Genomic DNA, 13,433 nt, shown 5'->3' on the forward strand with positions numbered 1-13,433 from the left:
TCGATCTCCTTTCAGTCGACGGCACGTTCATGACACAGTCATTGAACCACTGTTGGCTGATTCTCATTTCGAAGTCGGACCATTTATGCACAGTCACGATTTGACGCGTTCCAGTCGCGGGCTGGACAGGGTACATCAGCCAAGTCAATCTCAAAGTCGACGCGTCGAGATCGTGTTTTCTGGGACCATTCGATGCGCTAGTTCACCATGGTCTCACGATTGAACGGTTCAAATCATTCTCGGATCAGCGGTTATGAAGTCGGACCGTATCTCATCCTGACTGATGCAAAAGTATGGGGAGACGTTAACAATATGCATATTAAATAAAATGTCAAGGCTGCCAGACTTCCCCAGGTCCATCTCATAACTTCTATCAAGATCACATACACCTCAAAGACCTATTAATTATTCCTTGAACAATAAACATGTCCTCCAACGTCACCCTCGTCGATGACTACCTTGCAAAAGGGACCTGGAAGACCGCCGAAAATGCCAACTCAACCTACTCTCATCAAGGCCTAATGCAGTACGTCTCGAACCAAATCATTTCCCAGTATTGGCTCGAAAAGATCTATACTCCCGAGATTCGACAATTCGACGCCGAAAACCGCTTTCATATCCACGATCTTGGATTTCTCAGCGCGTACTGCTCCGGCTGGAGCATCGAGGATATTCTGCTTCAAGGATTTGGTGGCGTCGAGAACAAAATACAGTGTCGGCCTGCTAAGCACCTCAACACTGCCCTGAATCAGATTGTCAACTTTCTGTTCACGCTGCAGGGAGAACTTGCAGGTGCACAGGCTTTATCGAGTTTCGACACGTACCTTGCACCTTTTATTCGCAGCGACAACTTATCCTACACGGAAGTCTTCAAGTGTGTGCAAAGCTTTGTTTACTCGCTGAATGTCCCAACTCGAAGCGGCTTCCAGGCTCCCTTCACCAACTTGTCGCTCGACTTGATATGCCCAGCACGACTTGGTGACCAGTGTGCCATCATTGGTGGTGAACTGCGAACTGAATGGATTTACAAGGACTTCCAGGAAGAGATGGACATGCTCAACAAGGCTTTCGCTGAAGTCATGATGCAAGGTGACGGAAACGGCAACATCTTCTCTTTCCCTATCCCGACTTACAACATCTCTGATGGAATTGACTGGGACTCACCTCGCTGGCAATCCATCTGGAAGATGACTGCCAAATATGGTGTTCCATACTTTGCAAACTTCATCAACAGTGATCTTGATCCCGAAGATTTTAGATCCATGTGTTGTCGGCTGAGACTTGACCTTAGCAAACTTCACTGCAGAGTTGGAGGTCAATATGGTGCCAGTCCACTGACCGGTTCTATTGGAGTTGTTACCCTCAATCTGCCCAACCTTGCCTACCGATCGAAGGGTTCCAAAGAGACGTTCATGTCTGAGCTGGCTACCACTTTGAGGGTCGCAAAGGACTCATTAGAGATCAAGAGGAAACTTGTCGATGCAAACTCGACTTTATATCCTTATGCTGCGCATTATTTGTCAGCAACAAAACATCGTACAGGGTCATTCTGGACAAATCACTTCAGCACTATTGGAGTGAACGGTATGAACGAAGCCTTGGTTGATCTTCTTGGTGAAGGTATCGGCGAAAGGAAAGACTTTGCTCTCGAAGTTCTCGATTTTATCAAGGATCAACTGCAAGAGTTTCAAAAGGAGACCGGTAACCTCTACAATATGGAAGCTAGCCCAGCAGAAAGCACATGCTTCAAGTTTGCCAAACGAGACAAAGAGCTGTTTCCAGACCGCGACATCCCAACTTTCTATACAAACTCCACGATGTTGCCTGTTGACACTACAGAGGATCTCTTCGAGGCTATGAGTCACCAAGAGGAGCTTCAGTGTTCATACACTGGTGGAACCGTTTTCCATGCTTTCCTGGGTGAACAACTACCAAACTGGAAGCTTGCCCGAGACTTGATCAAGACATTAACTACACGGTATCGTATTCCCTACATAACGCTCACGCCAACATTCAGTATTTGTCCTGTTCATGGATACCGGGTAGGCGAGCAGCCAGAATGCACAGCATGTGGAGAGTTGACACTCGTATACTCTCGCATCGTGGGATACTTTCGTCCCACCCGTGACTGGAACAGAGGTAAGTCGAAGGAGTTTGTGCAACGCAAAGTGTACAAGTACGAGACCGGCCTTCTCCCTGATACCAACTCTGAGTCTGTTCAGCTTGAGAATCAGGTCGCTGCGATTCACGATCTACCCGTGGCCGGATTTATCAAGAGCACTTTGAGCGACTACCCAGGCAAGGCCCAAGCATCCATCATGTTTACCTCTCGTTGCAACTTGGCATGCCCCTGGTGTCACAACGGTCCACTTGTGCAAGGCGAGTGCGACGACGTGACCTTACTTGATGTCTTTAAGCACCTCAACTCGACGTCGCACAAGTGCCTGGTCGTCTCAGGCGGTGAACCAACGATACACAAAGGGTTACTTCAATTTTTAAGGATTCTCAAAAATGCGGGGATAAGCGTCAAGCTTGATTCAAATGGAACATCCCCTGATGTTCTCAAGCAGGTCTTTGCAGAGAAGCTCGTCGATTTCGTTGCGATGGATATCAAGTGCGCTCTTGAGAACTACAAGCGTGTCACTGGTAAAAAGATTAAGCCAAAGCTTCTCGAGACCAGCATTGAGCTTATCAAGATGAGCGGGGTGCCGCACGAGTTCCGTACCACAGTCGTACCAGAGCTTGTAGACGTGGAAGATCTTTTCGAGGCGAAGCGACTGTCTGGGGAGAAGTTAACTGTGCAGCGATTCAGGAACGGCGATACTGTTCTGGATCAAAGTTTCAAGGGTCTACGAGAGCATACTGATGGAGAGTTTGATCGATTGGTTAGTCAGGTGGCATAGAGGGGGAGATAGTTCTGTATAATCTTCGTGGTGTCATTTCAAGTCGAGATAGATAAATAGTCTGATAGCAGATTTAGGCCGGTATACAATGACTACATCGTTTTATTTCCGAGGCAAGTAAAGTCAAGTTTCCCGTGATTTAGACTTCCGGAAGGACGGGTAATAGATAACGCCGAGAATGCCCTCAATGTACCCATGCATTTGATGTACGACAGTGGCTACAAACATAACCCCGCCTAGCCAAGAGAAACAAAGGTCCCTCGTGTCCACCAGTCAATAACCATTTCGAGAGGCGGGAAACAACAGAAAAAACAGGCAAACCTTGTCTTGCCATGCATCATCCAGGCGATGGCGTTGTCAAAGTTCTACAAAGGAACCAAGACAAGTTATGACGCGGCTACCAAGAGAAATCACGTCTTGATAAGCAGTGAAAATCCCATCAGCGGGGTCCAGATAAAGGCAAGTTAAACAGATCAGGCAGCTCAATTATTATGCATATTCTTAGTGTCGACTTGGCGCGTTGCATTCAAGCGCAGTGACAATTACCGACCTTCCCAATTGGACTCAGATCTTCACTTTTGGCCCGGACTAGTTTCCAAAGCTCGACGATAACTCCGCGATATCTCGACTTGCGGGGCGAATGGCGTGAATAAATGCTTTGGTTCGCTGGGAAACAAGACGATGCAGGAACTTATGTACGACAATCGAGGGGATTCGTATTTAAACTCGCCGACGTCCACTGATGTCTTAGGCTTTGATCTTGGTTCTGTAGCTTTGTTTACTTGACCAAGTCATCATGAAGTTCTCATTCACTGCCGCTGCTCTTTTGGCAGTTTCGCCTTTGACTGAGGCTACTAAGCCACCTGTCACTGCCAAGAAGCTTCAGAAGCTCATCACCGAGAAAGGGTAAGCAACACCTCGAGAAACACAAAAAGCCAAACTAACACCTTCAGGCTGATGAAGAACTTGGAAACGCTCAACAAGATTGCCTATGCTAATGGTGGAAACCGTGCCTTTGGTCTTCCCGGTTACGCCGCCTCGGTAGACTTCATCTACAAGGAGATCTCCAAGCTCAAGGGCTTCAAGACGTGGAAGCAGGATTTCCCTGCAAACTTCACCCAAACCTTGGCCGCTGAGGTTACTGTCGATGACGAGACCTTCAGAACTGTCGCTTTGACCTACACGCCCAGCACTTCTGAGGAGGGTGTCACTGCTGAACTTATCCACGCCCCCGAGGGTGAGGATGCCTGTGATGTTGCCAACTATGAGGGTCTTGATGTCAAGGGGAAGATTGTTCTCGTTGAGCGTGGTCTTTGCCCTGACCAAACCACATTTGCTGGCAAAGTCAAGCCCGCCGCCGCTGCCGGTGCCGCCGTTGTTGTCATTTACAACTCTGACGAGGCCAAGCTGACTGCAGGTACTCTGTCTGCTATTAGCCCCGATTATGTCCCTACAGCCCTCATCGACCAGGCGCCCGGCCAAGCTCTCAAGGCTAAACTTGAGGCTGGAGAAACGATCGAAGCCTTTGCAAAGATCATCCAGACTATCGAGACACGAATTACACAAAACGTATTTGCTGAGACCAAGGCTGGCGATGGCGAGAATGTTGTCATGCTCGGCGCTCATCTTGACTCTGTTCAGGCTGGACCCGGTATCAACGATGATGGTTCCGGAACAACACTCATTCTTGAGACTGCCAAAGCTCTGCAACACTTCTCTACCAACCTCAAGGTTCGCTTTGGCTGGTGGGGTGCAGAGGAGAACGGCCTAGTTGGCTCTCGCTACTACGTCAACAACATGAAGAAGGATGAGGTTGACAACCTTCTGGCTTACGTCAACTTCGATATGGTCTCTCGCGGTTTCTTCGGTGTCTTTGACGGTACAGGTGAAAAGGCCGGCCCAGGTGGACCTCCAGGCTCTGATGTTATTGAAGGCCTCTTTCGTGAGTACTTCGAGGCTGAGGAGATCGAAGTCACACCCGTCGGTCTAACCGGCGGAACTGACTACGTTGCCTTCCGCGAGGTTATCAAGAAGCCTGTTGGAGGTCTTTTCACCGGCACTGGTCTTGAGCAGGATGCATGCTACCACCAAGCCTGTGATAACATCACCAACCCCGTTCCTGAGACACTTCACACCAACGCCCATGCTGCCGCACATGTTCTCAGCAAGCTTGCTATCGATGGTGTAGAACTTCTTTCCAAGACTCCGGCTAATACCACGGTGGGATTCATCAAGAGGGTTAGAGACGAAGCCTCGTTGCATTTCCACGAAGTCAATAATGCTGAGGGTAAGCCTTGTGATCATGACATTATTTAGAAGATGGACGAAAGATTATTCTGTTAGTAGTGCAAATAATGAAGTATATAACAGGCGTATTCCATTTCCACTGCCAAAATTCCAATGTGACATCTCGTAAACCTGTATGCCATTGCAACTCTACCTTGACTGGCTGGCTACAACAGCGTTATATCTGTCTTGTACTTGCTGAGAGATACTCACGAGTTTCAATTGATTCAGATAAATAAAGTGGAATAATATCATTGATTGTTATGAGCTAAACAGAGTCTCACTACCAGCTCGAGTTGCTGTCGATAGTCAACTGCTCTTCTACATGTTCCCTGCCATGACGCTTGGCCTTTTCCCTATCGACAAAGTCCAGTCCCCGCGTCTCAACTTCACGGTCAACAAAGGCACCGACAAAACCGGCTAGGATCTCCTTCGCCTGAGCGTGGCTGTCAGGCTGTCCTGAAGATATGTCAGTCTGGGTTTACCGTAGAGAAACGTAGCAAACATACCATTTCGAGCAACATGGTCCTCGTAGGCTTTGGCTGCCTCATAGGCTGCAGCACCACCTATCAACTATATATTTTGTCAGCTCGCAGTCTAGTTAAGCGGTTTCATCATTGCGCTGTAAACCGTATTGGGCAACATACCTCGTGGGACCACTTTGCCTCATGAGGACGTTCGGTTACTTGCTCGTACGCTTGAGCTTGGTCTGAGTCGTCTGAGAGATGTTAGAAAAAGATCAAGAGACACAAACGATGTCGACTAACCACCGAACCAACCCATGATGAATATTGTTGAAGTTGTGTTTGAGTTGTAGAGGTTATAGAAAAGCTTTATGCTCAATGTTGGCTTTGATTGAAGGACTGAGATGTATGTTGATGATTCAGAAGATTGTAATGTACGAAGAGCTAGCACTTTATACTTTGAAGGGTCCAACAACCCTTTGGACTGTAGCCAGGCACTGTTCTAAAGTTGGAAGCGAGCGGTGACCCCGCAGACGGAATGAAGCGTGTCTGCATAAGAGTAGCTGACAGTGAAACTTTGAAAATGTCATTGATAGCCAATGACTATCTACAGAGTCAAAGCATGTCGGATCTCACGGCTCACTCCATGATGCGCTAGGTTCGATGATCGCTGCCATGTCTCGGCTAACCGGCGCTTGAGATACGTAAGCTGGGGCTTGCGCTTCAACTCCACTTGCAGCTGTAAGCATCACCTAACTGGTCTTGAGGATAGTGTCATTATGCGGACTGTTTCGAATGCACAGCTATGCTAGTGCCGACTTTGCCGGGCGGTCTGGACTGGAGTTCGGTAAAGTCGTCAGCTTGGCTTGCTATGGCGCATGGAAGCAAGTCAATCGCGATAGCCGAGAACGGAATACCGAATGTAGTCGTCTGTGGCTGAACGAGTTTCTGGGGCCGTAACAATGGAGGGGAGGGGGATGAACACGGTAGCAAGGGAAGCTCTACCTGGTTTACATGCAGACATCAATCCAGTTGATGCATCTCTACTGGAGGCCGCCGCGAATTGACGACCCTGATGGATCAGGAAATGCGTACTAGGTGACTTGATTCTAGGCTCTACTGTGCAGTAGCTCACGATGCGATTAATGCCTGGGGTTCCATGCGCCACACAAGTGTAAGGAGATCGCGATACGGTAAACATCAAGAACGACGGCAGGGTCCGCACCAGCCGTCAGAGCTATGTTCTCAAGAGTGTCAAGCAATCCAGCTTGGGTCACGGCAAATGACTACGATGCTATTCTACGTGTCGGGCGAGGGGTCCATCGTCCATCATTCCGTAAATGGGCTGCCTGGGCATTTCCGCGTGGGGTACTGTGATTAGAGTTCCCGACGTGTCTGTACATGCTATCTGATACTGGAGAATAACAAATGCTTCTATAAGTGGACTCGTTGAATCCGACAGGGTTCGCCTTTACGAACCTCTGGATAACACCAAATGAGACACAGTCAGGTTCTGTCGCACTCCAAAGTCAAGATTGCGGCGGTTGCAGCTATCGACGCTGAAAGTATTTGACAGCGCGATCTTGGAGGGACATTGACAGTACTGGGGCCGTCCCCCAGGCCTGAGACACTTCAACCAGGCCGCGTCTAATTATGCCGCATGTATCCGGTCGAACCAAGCTACATCTTGAACCTGATTACATCTTATCCGTTCTACTCGCCTCGACAAGGGCTCATGCATTGCCAAGGCGATACGTTTGCTGAGCAGGAAAGGTTCGTTGGTCGGGTTGTGGAAGTCGAAGAGGGTCGTAAACGGAATCGATTGCTGGAGGAGTCATGGGTACAATTGTCGTAGGGGCATGAGTCGAAGACGCAGAAGTCGATCTTTCCATCGGGGAGGTATTGATGCGTTGGTCTTGGATGACAGAGGTTGTGGAGCTGTGTAGTAAACGGTTAGTAATTGTGATAGCACGCTGCGATGTGCTGACGAGAACCTACCGAGTAATCACGTTCGTCGGTCGCGAAAAAGTGCCCTTTGCTCAGAGCCGACGAGTTGGACGGAGTCAAAGGGAATGGACGTTAGGATTCCACGTAGCATCAGACTGGCCTATGGTCACACATCCAAGGATACAGAGCATCTCTTCCGACTTGGGCGGCAGACCCGATCTTCAACCTGAGCAGCTGGATCCTTTGACCGGTGGACTATGTGTCGCTCGCGGCCGCTTCTTCGTCCCATACGTCCATCCGATCATTGACACTTGGGTTCCCTCAACCGTGAGCTAGTCAAAGCAGCTCTGTATGCATTTTGAGGCAACGGAAGGGAAGATATGATGGATCCGACGTGCTACACGTTTCGACGCCATGATGCGACAGAATCGCAGCTACAACTGCATTCGCGGGGCGATGCACCCATCGATTGCTTACTGGGCGCGTCTATGTAGATGAAGAGGGCATTTCGCTCGGGAGGAAGTTGTAGAGACGTGGTTTCAAGAGTGTCTTTCTTGCTACTCGATGTATCATCGTGGTGTTGATTCATCGGGGTTGGGTTCGAGTTTGGTACTGCGCGTCTTGCCATTCTTCGTCTGCTGGTGCATTGTGTTTGAGCAGCGGCCCGGGGAGGTCGGGCAGTCGGAAAAAGGAATCATGTGAACTAAGCGTTTGCTACAGTCTGAGGGACGTTTGGCCCTAATTGACATGGTCATCAACGGTCAAACTGTTGCTCTTCTGTTGTCGCGGATTGGAGAGGGCTCGGTCGGTTACGGGGTTAATCGTGTCAATTCGATAGGGTGCGAGTGAATACGGAGTCATAGCTACAAGCCAAGCAGTTAACGCGTCTGATAGCATCGATTGTCGGTTGTTTCAGTATTGCACCACGTTCTGGCGCGGTTGCAACTGATGGCAAAACGAAGGGTCGGCCTTAGTTGGGGCGACTGTTGCGTTTGAAGGACAAGTAGACACAAAACACCATCAATGGTAGCCAAGCCCCGCCAAGGTTACCCTACATCAGAGGCAACAGCCATTAATCACAGGCTGATACGAACGAACAACTGCAAATCAAGATGGATGAGAGGGAATCACTAATGGAAAAAGGTTAATCAATTTTCATACTGTAGACTGTTATATTTTGAGACGTTTTGTGCACTAATTAATACTGTATCTCTTCGTTGTCGCGAAATGTCAAGGGAATCTTGGTAACAACATGCACCAACTCAGTGCTCGTTCATCGACACTCACGATCTGATACTAGCCTCTCCTAAACGCTTTACCATCCAAATTCCACTACGTCATTCTCTACAATGACCCTTGTCTTGGAACCATAAATAAAACATGAGGCTGGTTGTTCGTATCAGTCTACAAGTCTACAAGGTCCCCGATACGAAAAAGGGGATACGCGAGGCGCCACCAACACCAACAGGGACGGAATCGAAGGGGGACTATCACTTCGCCACGCAGCTTGGGCGTAAAGAAGAGCACATTGGAATATCTAAAGGGGCCTCCACGCGTAGCAAGTATGTCGGGAATGATAAGAAATCGTGCAAATGGCCAACACCAGTGGGCGGAATGAAGAGCACGATAAATGGAATTGCGATACGGGCGACACGCTATTTACAGCGACAGTTGTAGATTTAGCGATCGAGTCCACTGACTTTACGAGGCCCAAGGGTCCATGACGTAGTATTCCTCTACTGTAGACCCATTTTCAGAGACACGTAAGCCCAGTGAGATCTCCAAGACTGACGCTCGTATGGCAAAATATGTTGATCGCACCAGGAGAATGACTTTTATTTCCCAAGGAACGCAAAGAGACTGGTCAACCTCTGCAAAGTAAAGCGTTAGTCTCAAGTCGTTGAGATTGCTGTTGCGTTGTCCCTACAACAGCCTCAAAGTCAGATTACAGCTGTTACATGGAACCCCTGTCCAAACAGCTACCATCTCCAAAACAGCACATCAAACAACAGTAACAGTACAGAGTAACATGAGGTTGACCACACTCATAGGTAGTGCTTTGACCGTACTACCAGATCTTGTATCGGGCCAAACCGATCAGAAGGGAACAGTATGCGGCAACCAAAGATTTGGCAACCTGAACGACTCCCTCTCATGTCAGTTCACCCTATCGCCAGCCCCCATCCTGTACTGATTGACGCCCTGCAGATTACCCCAACGCATGGAACAAAAAGAGTCCCAAAAATGGCTTTGTTTGTCTCAAAGTCGACAACAGCACACCGGCATTTGATGCGACATGGAATTGGGACAAGAATATTCAAGACGTACATTCTTTCCCATACGTACGTTTCAACCACCCGGATTTACCCATCCGTCTCAACAATCTTGAATCGATACGTCTGTCAACCGATTGGATATACACGCCAGGAAACCCAAGCCAACCACCTCGAGATTTCAGCAGTTCAAAATGGGCAGCAAACAAAGATCAGCTAAACAGCAAAGGTGTGCAGGCTAATGCAGCTTGGGATTTCTTCCTCGATGACGATCGGAATAGAACTCTATATCCCCAAGTTGCGGCCGTTGAGATCATGGTTTGGCTTGGATCAGTCGGAGACCCATGGTGGCTAGGGCGGGCCAACAATAGCATCATATCGACCGTAACTTTGGGAAAGACAGATTTGTAAGTGTAACTCGCACTCGCTGCCTTGACATATGTTCTGACTGCAATAGTTCGTTATTTTACGGGCGCAATTCGGGCGGAACTCACGTCTTTACGGCCGTCACCAAAGACAACACAGACATCTTGTCTTTTGATGAAAACTTCTATCCGCTTTTCAAGTTCGTTTTGGAACAAGCGCACAAGCATATTGATGAGCCGAACGATTTACCGAAAGACCCCTGGCTAGGTATCATTGAGTTTGGGACAGAGACATGGCTATCGAATGGCAATGCCACCTTTACAGCTGCCAACTTTGCGATGGACCTGAAGAGTAATGTGACTGAGAATGATCGCAACTCGACTGGATCAGGGAATGGGGGTAACAAGACGAGTGGTGGCGATGGGGATAAAGGTGATGGTGCAAGCAAAGGCAATGAGGGAGATAAAGGAAGTGGTAATGATAATGGGGATAACTCGACAAGCAAGGGCGACGAGGAAGACGATGCGCGACGGTTAATGAACAACTCAGTCCTGGGATATGTCGTGACAGCAGCGTTGGTAATCAGTGCTGTTCTATCATGAGATATATCAGTTATGGCAGTATATAGTCGGTCTAAGCGTTGGCTGTCAGGTCTATTACATGTACCTGCTATTCCCTGACCTCTTTTTCCGCTGTTAAACTTCCCCCATCCTCTCCCCTTTGCTGCTATCTTCTCATCTAGAACAGCTTATCGTTACTTATGGCATCGCTTTATCGCATTGCCTTTAAGTTATTACCTACGATCTAAGTAATTCACTTGTTAAATACTGCTGGCTAGTATGCGATCGCCTGGAAAGATTTCCATGTGACCCGGATGACAATTTCTCTTCCCAAAGTAGGTGATCTACCATTTCGCCGCGTATCAATCGAGTTTAACCCATCAACCAGAGTGGCCTACCACCACCCGTCTCTCCCTCTCAGGAAAACAAGCAGATCCTCAACTTTGTGGAGCGAATCGAACAGAAAGTCAGCGTCATCTTGAACATCAGGCGCTCCTCCTGGTCTCAGCAAACAATGCAGCCCCCCCGGAAACATCACTCAACAACAACTCCAGGTACGTTTGCATCAACAGTCGATTAGTATCCAACAGAATAACAAGATACTGTCCTATCTCGTCAGCGATGACGTTTCAGTCGGGTCTTGCCAGCAGACAGATAAGAATGTCCCTTCTTGCACAACAGTGGAAGAAAGTCTCAAGGACAACCAGTAATGAACCAACTTACTTTCCCTTTAGATTCAGTCCTTATTGTTTCATCCTATTTCTTTATCAGCTCATCCTGGGCTATTTTAGTATTAGTTAGATTGCTATAGGAGAACTCTTTTAATTATTATACAATGTCTTGGAAAACAAGGCCGGCTTAGTGGTATGAACAGCGAAAGGTAAACAGCGTAACGTTATGCACGACAGTATAATATCTGGGGGTTATTGGTCAAGAAAATATTATCTCTATCCCTATACCTCTTTCTATCTACGAAAGAACTCCCCATCATGATACCCAAGTCGAAGGTTTCCATTTGCCATCATTAAAAGACTAAGAATATTCAGTTCGATCCTAAAGAGTATCTCGATATAGTAATCTAGATTATAGAACATATCTCCCATACTCTTAAGTAGTATTAGATCTGAGACCTTTGGCCGGATAATAAGGCGGGAGCTTATAAACTGAAGAATCAAGGCTAATACTAAGTTGATAGGCTTGATACCGACTTCGAACCAAGAGAAAATATCCTTTAAGGATACCTTTTTCCTAGAAGGAATTAATTGAACTAAGAGTTTGAGAAAGAGGCGTCGGTAGTTCATTGTGAACCACGAGTTGAGGATAATATGAAGAGGTGATGGTTTGCCTTTACATACTCACTATATACTGCTGCCCCATATGAAAGCTACAGACCGAAGCTGTCATGTCACATATGACAGGCAGTTATACCGCTCCCGACTACTGCATGCTCGCAATTGTCCCGAAGCCGACGATCACATGAAGGCTGTCGATACTGATGCTTGGTCTCTGGGTATTGCCAGACTTGAAATTATGGGAAGCCAAGGATCAGCGGCGGAAATAGACAACCACTATTAGTGACAATTTCAAGAGACTTCCTTTTTCACAACGAAACACAGAAAACGGAGGGGATACTGCTCAATAACTAGTATTTAGCCAAGCTATAAAACGATGCTAAGCCAAACTTTAGTATTGTTGGGTTAGGTAGATGCCTGAAACTTTCGATGGGATCGGGGGCTGCGAGAGGATGTCTGTTACATCATCGCCTGTACTGAAATCGCGGTTGTTGAGGACATGACCTTCTGGGTAGATCTCAGGGACTGTTAGCCGTGTGGCCGTCTAGACAGCATATGTTATTTATCTATCAACCAGCTGCTTTGAAGTAACTCACGTTGCGAGATATAGAACTCGAGTCGCGACTTCCCGAGCCGTTACACCCTGCGCAAATCCCATCGCCCCGCAGCCCGTGGCCATCACAGTCTTCGCACTTGGACATCGCGACGGCAGTTTTTTTCAAGTTCTTAGAGTGGTGTCTCCAAGTACGTGTCAAGTCAGGCAGGTTTTTTTTATTTTGATAACGAGTGGGGTAAGCAATGACTAATCCGCCGGTCTGACGTTTTTGAAAATATACACCGCCGGTGCATGTGAAATCTTTGTTCCTCTCCATTACCATAATGCCATTCTTTCCTTGTCAGATTTGCTATAAAGATTGAAAGGTTACTAAATGCGAAAGATATCGATTGTCATGGTATATGTCCTGCATGCTCTGGGGGATTCTCGACCATCGACACTTTCCTCTGTTATAAAAAGTGTACTGGCCGTCAGTTCAGTAATCTGAAGGCTGCCGTCCGACGTCGTGTCAACTACAAGTTTCAACGAGCCATGGGTGAGAGTCCGGTCATCGAGGAAAGGCAGTACTCTCCTGAACCCGAGTTACCTTCCAAGAAGCCAACACAAGCGCACCATCTGTCACCCCAGGTTTACGCCGAGCCATCCCGAGATTCTTTAATTAACTTGTCACGGTCTCTCACAATAACTAGCAACGCCGTCCACCCAGCAGACGGTGGCCTTATTGATGACTTCCAAGGCGATCTCTTCAATACATTAGAGCATGACAATCTCCTCATTTAAATGTCA

General features: G+C 47.8%; 6 protein-coding genes across 6 annotated transcripts; 4 read left to right on the forward strand and 2 right to left on the reverse strand.

Annotated features, from left to right (window-relative positions):
* Positions 1–425: 425 nt before the first annotated feature.
* On the forward strand, positions 426–2,903 carry FPSE_02208 (uncharacterized protein; the record flags this gene model as incomplete). Its single annotated transcript, XM_009255327.1, has 1 exon — positions 426–2,903. The coding sequence occupies one exon, from the start codon at positions 426–428 to the stop codon at positions 2,901–2,903; it is 2,478 nt and encodes an 825-aa protein (XP_009253602.1).
* A 796-nt stretch (positions 2,904–3,699) lies between these two features.
* FPSE_02207 (uncharacterized protein) lies at positions 3,700–5,219 on the forward strand (the record flags this gene model as incomplete). The annotated part of the gene is made up of 2 exons (XM_009255326.1): positions 3,700–3,809; positions 3,857–5,219. The coding sequence occupies 2 exons, from the start codon at positions 3,700–3,702 to the stop codon at positions 5,217–5,219; spliced, it is 1,473 nt and encodes a 490-aa protein (XP_009253601.1).
* A 253-nt stretch (positions 5,220–5,472) lies between these two features.
* FPSE_02206 (uncharacterized protein) lies at positions 5,473–5,972 on the reverse strand (the record flags this gene model as incomplete). The annotated part of the gene is made up of 4 exons (XM_009255325.1): positions 5,473–5,648; positions 5,699–5,762; positions 5,837–5,907; positions 5,957–5,972. The coding sequence occupies 4 exons, from the start codon at positions 5,970–5,972 to the stop codon at positions 5,473–5,475; spliced, it is 327 nt and encodes a 108-aa protein (XP_009253600.1).
* Positions 5,973–9,629: 3,657 nt separating this feature from the next.
* FPSE_02205 (uncharacterized protein) lies at positions 9,630–10,841 on the forward strand (the record flags this gene model as incomplete). Its single annotated transcript, XM_009255324.1, has 3 exons — positions 9,630–9,756; positions 9,809–10,280; positions 10,331–10,841. 3 exons carry the CDS (start codon positions 9,630–9,632, stop codon positions 10,839–10,841), a joined length of 1,110 nt encoding a protein of 369 aa, XP_009253599.1.
* A 1,641-nt stretch (positions 10,842–12,482) lies between these two features.
* On the reverse strand, positions 12,483–12,792 carry FPSE_02204 (uncharacterized protein; the record flags this gene model as incomplete). The annotated part of the gene is made up of 2 exons (XM_009255323.1): positions 12,483–12,635; positions 12,688–12,792. 2 exons carry the CDS (start codon positions 12,790–12,792, stop codon positions 12,483–12,485), a joined length of 258 nt encoding a protein of 85 aa, XP_009253598.1.
* A 178-nt stretch (positions 12,793–12,970) lies between these two features.
* FPSE_02203 (uncharacterized protein) lies at positions 12,971–13,427 on the forward strand (the record flags this gene model as incomplete). The annotated part of the gene is made up of 2 exons (XM_009255322.1): positions 12,971–12,986; positions 13,030–13,427. 2 exons carry the CDS (start codon positions 12,971–12,973, stop codon positions 13,425–13,427), a joined length of 414 nt encoding a protein of 137 aa, XP_009253597.1.
* Between the last annotated feature and the right edge of the window lie 6 nt (positions 13,428–13,433).

This window comes from Fusarium pseudograminearum, chromosome 2 (genome assembly GCF_000303195.2).
Source record: "Fusarium pseudograminearum CS3096 chromosome 2, whole genome shotgun sequence".
NCBI lineage: Eukaryota > Fungi > Ascomycota > Sordariomycetes > Hypocreales > Nectriaceae > Fusarium > Fusarium pseudograminearum.